The 10,433-nt window shown below is 39.6% G+C and overlaps 1 protein-coding gene across 1 annotated transcript in view; it reads left to right on the top strand.

Annotated features, from left to right (window-relative positions):
- Ptger2 (prostaglandin E receptor 2) overlaps positions 1-7,137 on the top strand; it is a 15,960-nt gene extending 8,823 nt beyond the window's left edge. The window contains exon 2 of the mRNA XM_008839577.3: positions 6,163-7,137. Within this exon, the coding sequence (XP_008837799.1) occupies positions 6,163-6,408 (246 nt within the window). The 3' untranslated portion in view covers positions 6,409-7,137. The remainder of the gene's footprint in view (positions 1-6,162) is intronic.
- The last annotated feature ends 3,296 nt before the right edge of the window (positions 7,138-10,433 follow it).

Raw genomic sequence — 10,433 nt, 5'->3', positions numbered from 1 at the left:
GGTCATATGGTAGGTTCATTTTTAGTTTTTTAAGAGTTCTCCACACTGTTTTCCATAGTGGCTGTACAAGTTTGCAATCCCACCAGCAGTGAATGAGTGTTCTCCTTCTTCACATCCTTGCCAGTATTTGCTATCATTTGTTCTCTTGATCTTAGCCAGTTTGATTGGGGTGAGGTGATACCTTAGGGTGGTTTTAATTTGCATTTTCCTAATTGCTAACAATGTTGAACACTTTTTGAGATTTTTTTTTTAGCCATTTTTATTTCTTCCTTCGAACTCTCTATTAAGATCTTTAGCCCATCTTTTAATTGGGTCATTTGGTTTCTCGAGTCTTTGTTTTATGAGTTCTTTATATATTCTGGATGTTAAACCCCTGACAGATGTGTCACTGGCTAGGTAAGGTCCCACTTATTGATTGCTGACCTTAATTCCTGAGAAGCTTCTGTCTGATTTAGAAAATCCTTTCCTACACCTATATCCTGTAAGTTACTGCCAATATTTTCTTCTAATAGTTTCAGGGTTTCCAGTTTCACATTGAGGTCTTTGATCCATTTGGAGTTGACTTTTGTTCAAGGCAAAAGATAAGGATCTAGTTTCATTCTTCTACAGGTGGAGATCCAGTTTTTCCAGCACCATTTGTTGAAGATGCTGTCTTTCCTCCATTGTGTGTTCTTGGCACCTTTGTCAAATATCAGGTGGCTGAAATTGCGTGTACTCGGGTTTGGATCTTCAGTGTTGTTCCATTGATCTATGTGTCTCAAACAGCTACTTTAAAAGTGCCATAGTTTCTCGGTCTGTAAACAGAAATAAGCTGATAGCCATAAGTCTCCACAACATCTTTGAACAGAAGTGTTCAAACCCATAGTTCAGTCGGTCATTTGGGAATCTCACATGAAACTTTGTGTCAAAGGTTTTGTGTATAGGAGGCAGCATATTGTGTAGGGGCTGAAAGTGAAATTAGTGCCCTACCACTGCAGTTTGACTACAGAGCTTCCCTCTTTACTCAGAGTGTGACCTTTGGCAAAGTAACTAGTCTCTAAACTTTGGTTTCTTCTTGTCTAAAATGAGAGTAATAATACTTTGAGGTTTGAGTAAGGATTCAACAGACTATGACTTACAAAATGCTTAGGCCAATGCCAAGCACACAGCACGTGTTTACTAAATATTAGTTGCCATTTCCATAGGGTTTGATTTCCAAAAGAAATTCTGATTGATGATCAGAATCTGAATTCTGGGAGCTCAGTCATTTGTCTGACTGAGCAGCATGCCTAAGCAAGTCTTTTTTTGTTTGTTTGTTTTTATACATATATATTTTTTATTTTTTAGAAGAAATGTTTCATTACAGTTCTAACATACTCAATAACAATTTCCAGAGCAAAAATACATCTCTTTCAAAAGTGGCTATAAAATTTTTAGGTTCACAGTTGAATTAATACAGTTATACAATATTGAACTCAGTATAAACCCTGTAAGACATAAAAATTGAATGAGTTTTTAACCTTTAAAAAAGATCTCCATTTCATTTTAAAATATACTGTTTCTTACAGAAATGCTCATTGTTTTTGTTAATAACACTTAGATGTTGGCAAATGTGTCTCTAATCTGTATGTATCTGATTATTACTAGTCATAGTCAGTTGCACTCGGATCATTGGCACCTGTGTATGGCTATAAAGTCCAAGATCAACTGTAGGTATTTTGTTTTTAAGAGTGAATAATACAAAGCTATTTTAGGTTTAAGCAAAGTTCTAAAACTGAATTTCTCAACTCTGGCTGTGCAATAGAATCACCTGTGGGAAGGGAGGGAGGCTCTTAAAAACCCCGAGACCTATGTTACAGCCAAGACTAAATAAGTGAAGGGAGCAAGGGATCTGAGTGTTTTAAAGTTTCCCCAATGATTTAGTTCAGTGATCAGCAAATCAAGTGCTCATCTGCTCAAAAACTTTGAACCCACTTTGCAGCATAGTAGAGGCAGGAAAGTAGTTTAAACAAACAGCGTCTGCCAAGATGAAGCTTCCCATGGGTCTAAAACATCAGATTCCCATCTGTGCTCCTTGGCACATGTCACAACTCTTTGGAAAACCTTTTAGAGGGGACAGCCTTAAGAAATTAGCTCACTGGACTCATTTAGACTAGCACTTGGGATTTTTCTCACAGCAAATACATATGCCAAATAATGCATAAATTCTCACCAACCTCCAAATCTTAATTTCAAAATATCACTGACACATCACTCACTGTTTTGTATCCCATGTACCAGCCTTTTGTTAAAAACTGATCAGGGGCAGCTGGAGAGACGGCTCAGCAGTTAAGAACACTGACTTTTCTTGCAGAAGACCCAGGTTTGAATCCCAGAACCCACATGGCAGCTAACTGTCCGTAACTCCAGTTCCAGGGATCCGACAGCCTCTTCTGTCCTCTGCAGGCATTTCATGACATGGGTGCACTTACTTACATGCAGGCAATACACGCATACACATAAAATAAAAATAATAAATAAAATGCTTTTTAAAAACTTATCAGGGGTTAGAGAGATGGCTCAGCAGTTATGCACTGCTCATACAGAGGACCTGGGTTTGGATCCCAGCACACACAAGGTGGCTAACAACCATCCATAATTCCACTTCCAGGGGATCTGATACCCTCCTCTGTCTTCAGCAAGCATTGCATGCACAGGTACACTTGCATACATGCAGACAAAATATTCACACACATAAAAAATAAACATGAATAAATCAAAAACATTTAAACTCTGAAGATAGCTAGAGGGAGGGGAATGTACAGTTGTGATCTAGATTTATACTTTCAGTTTTGAGACAGATGGTGGTGATGGCTGTTGTTCCATGTTCTTTTACTTCAGGGTCAGTCACGTGCATTTACAAGAGAAGACACATGTGAAATTTGGGAAGACAGATGCTGCATCCCAGGCAGGGCTGCATGAAAAGCACCAGTGTGCTGTTTGGGATGCACAGGGCCAGAAGGGATCCCAGAACCTGGTCTAGGGCCTTTATTAGAGTTTCTGCAGAAAAGGCATGTCAGAGTAAACAGATTAGGACTGAAAAACTTAGATAGAATGGGTTGTAAGTTGTAGGGAAGTCCCTAGTTACCTAGTATCCTCCCCTGGGTGATGAAGAGGGAGGAATATTGTTCTGGGCTTATAGGGGTTGCTAAAGGAGGTGAGTCTCAGGACTGGTTAGTACTATGTATAGAAAAGACATGCTCCCTGCTGAGCCCTTTGCTGACTCCAATAATTAGCCAGACCAAGGAGGTCTTTTCCCAGCTAGAGACATTTCAGATATCAGCTATCAAAACATCATAATTGCGGGGTATGATGCTGCATGCCTTTAATCCCAGCACTCGGAAGGCAGAGGTAGGCAGAGTTCTGTGAGATCAAGGCCAGCCTGATCTACATAGTGAGTTCCAGGCCAGCTGGAGCTACAGGGCAATCCTGTCTCAAAAACAAAACAAAACTAAAAAACAACCAACCAACCAAATGAAAAACACATCATAATAGGGGTAGAAATATAGCTCAGTAGTAGGGCACTGGCCTAGCACGCACGAGACCTTAAGTTAAATTCCTAACATCACACACCAAAAAAAAAAAATCACTAAAATAATAATATATAAAAATTATAAATATAGATAATATAGTTGCATGACAGTATAAATGTACTGAATGCCACTGAGTCATACACTTAAAAGTGCTAAAATAAGCGGGGCATGGTGGCACACGCCTTAATCCCAGCACTCTGGAGGCAGAGGCAGGCAGATCTCTGTGAGTTCAAGGCCAGCCTGGTCTACATAGTGAGTTCCAGGACAGCTGGGACTACAGGGAGACCCTGTCTCAAAAAGACCAAAAAAAAAAGTGCTAAAATAGCACATTTTATGTTATGTATGCATTTCACTACAACTTAGAAAAAAAATCAAGCCCAGGCTGTACAAGAGCAAAAGTGGTAAATGCCAGTCAGAAGACAAGAAGCAAAGAGGAAACGTGGGAGGCAGAAGACAAAACTTATACTAAGAACTTCAGAGGTGCCCAGAGCAGGTCACTTCCAAATGTAAAAGAATCAAATCATCTTCTACAAACTATTGGCCACCTTCTGAAAGGCGTATTTTAAGCAATTCTAAAAATTACCCCCTATAGTGGCTGAAAAGAAAGAAAACAGTACAGAATTGCTTCATCCTTTAAATCGTCTTTCACTTCTCACTACCCTGCCTCGCTCTAGAAGACCAGGAACTGTGGCATAGGTTATTCTGTACTGGAAACCTGACTCATCTTCATGAGCAAAGCTGTGACACCCAGATGGGGAACTCTGTCTACACTGCTTGACTTAGCCGCCCAAGTTAGCATTATCGTGTTCTCTGCTAACCTACATCAAAGCTGGCTGTGACCTTTTCTCCAAGAGTGCTGTTGTTTTTGTGTGCAGGTGTGTGCGTGTGTGTGTGTGTGTGTGTTCGGTGTTGTAACATTGAGTGTATGTACGCCATTATCCTCATTTCTACTCCCCAAAATACCTCTTTAATACATCTTTCTGTATATCTCACATACAAAGTAGTGTAACAGACTAGAAAGCTGCGGCCCCATGCATAGCCCACCTAACTTTCTTCTCTCTAAAGTCTGGGAAGCCCACCATCAATTCTTCTTTTTCCTTACTCATCTGCCAAATCTTTTCTCCATTCTCTATGCCAAGATTCTCTGGCATAAACACCTCTGACTGCCAAACCTTCCCGCTATTGTCCTAACATAAGCAACCCGAAGATGACTACTTTTCTCTCTCCCTACAATTTGCGTGGTACATCCAGTTCCCAGATGCCTGCAGAGTAAGTATGGGAGAAAGGAACGAGTTCTTCTGCAAAAGGAGTGGGGCTTGGGGGATAGCTCCCTAAGTCACACACTATTTTGGTCGGAGGGTCTCTGAAGCATTATGAAAATCAGTGTTAAATGATGAGGTGTAATCCCCATTTGCTTTCCTCCTTTCTGTAAGCTAAATGGAAGTGCTTTCTCCATTAAGTACATATTGTTCCTGTCAATCTGACCAAAAAGTTGTGTTTCTCCCTAAGTAGCTAAGGAGATGAGAGCAGCAATACCAGTTTGAAAGCACTGGTCCACGTGGAAGACCTTTGCTGTAAAACTGACCTAGATGTCACATCCAGTGAGCACTGCACTGGCATCAAAAGAGTTGTAATTTGTGTCTTTACTAGGCCACCAAACAGCCTTGGCTACATGGGCAAGTTGTCTAACTTTTCTGTGTATTGGTAAGATGAGACAGCAACTCCTTTTTGTAGAGCACTTACTACACGAACACTGTAGAAGCAGGCAATGTGTCTGTTGCTTCCTGTCGTCCTGGGATCAATCCTGTGAAGTCGGTGTGATGAATATACCCATTTTACAGGTGCATAGAGTTTAGCTTTCTTGTCTGTAGTACCAACACTATATCCAGTTACAGTTCAGGCCCTAGCAGTTCAGTGCTTAGAACCCTTACTCCCACTGGCAGTACTCTATTGCTGTCTCTTGCTGAATCGTGATGGTTACATTAGGTGAGGTCTTCCGAAGTGTAACATGTTAAGATTCCTGAAATTCACTTCCTCATCTGTTAAAAGGAGACAACACTTACCCGTCAAGATTTTCATAAAGGCTAGAAATAAAGCAGGTTTTGTGCCTAGTACCTTTCCTGACACATGTTTTAGGCTATTGATAAATGAGTTACTAATATTATCATTATTACTGCTGATATTAAAAGATTATATTTAGCACAGCACAGTGGCTCACACCTGTAATCCCACTTGGGAGATTATAGGCAGATTGTAAATTGGAGGCCAGTGTGGGCTATACAGCAAAATCATCTGAGGAAAAAAATAATTCTTTTCTAGGTGCCAAAGAAAGTTTAATCATTTCCCTCCATTCCCAATAACAAGACTAGACGCTTTTGCATGATGCCAGTGCTAATTGTAATCACAGGACACATTTTCAGTGAGTTAAAGGGAAAAATCATTATGTTATGATTTACATAATGGAAGAAGCATGAGACTTCTTTGCTCTCTGCTTCTTTCACCACCACTACCACACAAAATAAGGTTAAATCTCAAAAAATGGTGTAGGCTTTCGGCCTGGCTAGTGCTATAATTCAGAACTAACGTCGTTTTCTTTTTCTGCTCCTTACAGATTTTTGCTTATATGAATGAAACCTCTTCCCGAAAGGAAAAGTGGGACCTACTAGCTCTTAGATTTTTATCAGTTAATTCCATAATTGACCCTTGGGTCTTTGCCATCCTTAGGCCTCCTGTTCTGAGACTAATGCGTTCAGTCCTCTGTTGTCGGACTTCGTTGAGAACACAAGACGCACCACAAACTTCCTGTTCAACCCAGTCCAATGCCAGTAAACAGGCTGAGCTCTGCAGACAGTCATGAGGATGTGCTTTGTTAGGGAACCTCTGGAAGGCCCTTTGAGAATGCTTCCTTGGAGGAATGTAAAAAGTTAGCATATAAACAGAACAAAACTTCCCTAATAAAAGAGCGTAAACAAACTTTTAAGCAGCAGTCTGGGCTACAGACCTGATGACAAGACCCTTCATGGAAGGTGTCAGAAGGATCTATAAAACCTACACTCAGTAAGCACGCTATGTGGTCTTTGAAGGACGACCAGCTGTGTCTAAGACCCAGTTGATTTAAGCTTTCCTGTTGAATGACAAAGCAGTGGTTTTGTAATTTGTTTAAAGCTCTACATAGTTACCGTCTTCTCTGTTTTAATCTTCAGTGCTGTTATAAATGTAGTGTACAGTCAGACCAAATGAAACTGCATGCTCAAGGAAGTCAATACGTGGAAGCGATGAAGCAATCAAGGCAGAGAAGCTGCTGTCTTGTGGTTACTTAATGGACCCTTTACTCGAACCATGAAGTTGAAAGTCGTCAGCACCTTTTACTGCTATGCTTATACTTGTGAGAGTAGACTCCAGTCACTACAGTGTCACCCTTACCAGGTACTAATTTGGTCAATGTCATCTGGGTTCACCCATCCTTTAGGAACTATGTCAAGTTGTCAGGTTATTTATTCTACGGTGTCTCTTGGGATAATGTTAATGAAGAAGACTTCAGGAATGTTCTTCTCAAACAGAAATAATAAAAAGTTGTTAATTCTGATTAGTGCTTTCCAATTATTTCAGGGGGAGAGGCGATGTTCATGGGTATGTCTGAAGGTCAGTTTTAAGGTAAAAATCTGAAAAATCTGGACCATTCATCAGATATACTGGAACTCTTCAGATGCTGATACTAAAGACTTGACTAATATGCATATACTTTACAAGATGATTGTGTCACAGCAGAATTCATCTGTCTGTATTTTTATTTAAGACACATAGTCTGACTCATACTACATAAGAAATCATGTAATAGTGAGTCATATCTGAATATGTTTCCAAACGTTTGGCATGGTTTAAACTCAGCATCAAAATATTTCAGTGAATTTGTACATTTAATCATAGTTACTGTATAAACACATGAAATGTTACAAAAATAAACTATAAAGCAAAAATTTTGAAAAGTGGAATACTGTTTAATATATTTACTCCTCCAAAGAACAGTTTACAATTAATGTAGACATAGTATCTTTTACATGAAGTGAAAGTGGAAAAATTAGGTTTAATTTGGCAGGTTTTTAAAATGTGCTTGCATTGTAAATTGAAGTTTAAAATACTCAGTAGACTTCCGGTATTTGAAAAGAGTTTTGCCATCAGTTTTCAGTCTTCTAACATGGTCTTTAGAATAGTAGACACACCTTATTTTGGGCGAATGTAGGGTGGATGTTATCTAAAAAATAAAAAGAATTTTCGTTATTTCCAGTTTCATTGTTCACTCAAAGTCATTATGCATCAGTGGCTTAACTATCAAAATCGATGATCACTAAGAGAGACTCCCAATAACTATGTATCGCTTTGACGCAAATCGGCTATAGTAAATCAGATCTTATTTTAAAATAAATAGATAAAACACTTGTGTTTTTATAAAGTTAAACATACTAGACAATTTTAACTTAACTAAAATCTAAGGCAATAGATAAGGCTTCCCTGTCCACCCAGAGTCTGATGTCAAGAAACCATTCTCGTGGGAATAATGTGACCCATAGGTCACACTAAACACAAGATTCTAAAGAGCTTTGAATCTGGAATATTGATTCCTTTTTATCAGATGACTTTGTAAAATATCATAATGGAAAATGTTAATTACAATCTCCTATCCCACCACACTGTGCCCTCCCAAATTCCAGAATAATGCCTGCCCTCTCCTGACCTCTACAGGCATTGCACAACACGGGTGCCCTTACATACATGCAAGCAATACACTCACACACATAAATAAAAATAAATAAGTTATAAAAAATAATTTCCTCTCTAAAGAGCCTGTTACATCAGGCATGTTGTTTAAGTTACTGACTCATTTTCAAGCTAGATAAGAGAAACAGCACTTACTCCGACATATTACAGAGTTGAGTTGTGATAAAAGAAAACTTAAATTTTATTCTTTGCCTCCAACTATTGATGGAGTGAACAGAGAAAATAAAACTCTAGTGAATATTCACCTGAGAATGCCAGTCCTAGGTTAAGGTGTCCTGGAATGGAACCAAATGGTGTTCTATCACAATGATTCAATGTGACCCTGGTCACCTTGCCAAGACAGAACTGGGAAATGCTGCCGTTAAACCTTGGATCTTCAAAGATCTGATAGGGAACCAAATTTGCTTAGCTGCTGTAGAAAGTTTGGAGAAGACTTGTATGTCAATAATGCTTTGAACCCAAGACAGCCTGCAGCCAGACCAATGCTCTAGAAATAGCACTATCCCCAAACTACCAACATAAGAGGAGGCTTCAAGCAGGGAGGTCCAACCCACCCCATCCCATTCCCAGCATCACTTGTTAAACTTTGACATTCCCCTCTCCAGTGTCAGAGTACTTTGAAAGAAGGGTCATCCTAATGCTAGAGTTAAGTCAGCTCTGATTCAAACTAAGAAAAACCAAGACACACTGCTTTTAGAATCTGATGATTTTGAGAAGCAGACGAGCTCTCACTTGGGACAAGGTTTGTTTATTTCACTAGCTCAAGCCAAATCTAATGGTTTTCTTGGAAGGCCCCCCTACTTAGGCCATGCACAAAGAGATGCATTCTACTCTGCAAATGAGCATTTCTCCATGCAGGCTCAAGGCCCGTGCCTTACAGTGATGGTGTTTAGTGACCTCCTCTGCCTTCATTCCTCTCTGAGGTATGCCCTTTCTGGGTATACTAGAAACATACTCAACAGCATTATGATAGACTCTGTAACTTAAGAAACATTTGATCGCCTGAAGTACTATGGAAAGATATATTATTTTAGCAGCTCACAAAAGCAGCTATCCATTTTATATATAGCTGAATGCCATGTGTTGGGCATTATTATTTTCAAAAAGCTACTCTTTCTTTGTTTCTCGTAGCTTGTGCAATTTTTTAAAAAAATGTAAATTATTTTTTGAATTGCAGTTTTATTTACTATAAAATGTGTGTGGTATTAAATATTGGTTTTCATGATCTAATTCTGCAACCTGCCTGGGTTATATTTGGAAAATTTACAGTCTAATAGGTTCGTTTTGACTCTGGTAGGAAGAGTGGCTTGAGGAGAGGAGGAGTGTTTGATGAAGGGTGTTTACAAGGCAATGGCAGAGTGAAGGGTGGTGGAGGCCCTTGGAGGCTGGGACTCCTCCCAGGAGCAGTTATTAGAACCCAGTGAGAAACGTGGAAGATGGCGCCCAACAGGCGCTCTGACTTCCAGTAGGAAAACAGCCTCTGCCAAACCAACAGAAGGAAAGGGGATTCTTCTGACCCTCCCACCCATTAAGCAATCACAGTTGTAATCCACTACATAAGGGGACCCGGACAGTGCACCCAAAAAGTACAGGGCACTGGTAGGGATCTAGAGGAGATAATGAAAACTATCCAGCACAGATAGATCAAGACTGTACTTTGGGTAGTCTCTCTTTCTGCCTTTTACTCCAAATAGATAACCCTTGGCAAGTGTGGGAACTAGGGATCACCCTCCTTTATATGGGAAGGGATAAAATGCCATAGATTCCCCTTCCAAAATACTTATCCTAGCTCCTGCTCCCCAAGGTGCAGTATTGACCATGGAGGCTGAGTATATGATTGTAGAGAAGAGAATGGGGATCAGGCGAGAGCATTTTTTATGTTTTCCTCATCCACACAGTGCAACATAATAACCATTCTTTTCTTTTTTTGAGTTTTTGTGAGTTTTATGCAACATATTGTGATCCCATTTAGGTTCCCTTCCCTACTCGCACTCCTTCCCTACTGCCTGATTTCGGGATATATATATATATATATATATATATATATATATATATATATAGAGAGAGAGAGAGAGAGAGAGAGAGAGAGTGTGTTTTTTTTTTTTC

This window comes from Nannospalax galili, unplaced genomic scaffold, assembly GCF_000622305.1.
Source record: "Nannospalax galili isolate Female #2095 unplaced genomic scaffold, S.galili_v1.0 scaffold336, whole genome shotgun sequence".
Classification (NCBI taxonomy): Eukaryota; Metazoa; Chordata; class Mammalia; order Rodentia; family Spalacidae; genus Nannospalax; species Nannospalax galili.
The sequence above is the reverse complement of the archived record's forward strand: the minus strand, read 5'-3'. Positions and strand labels throughout refer to the sequence as shown.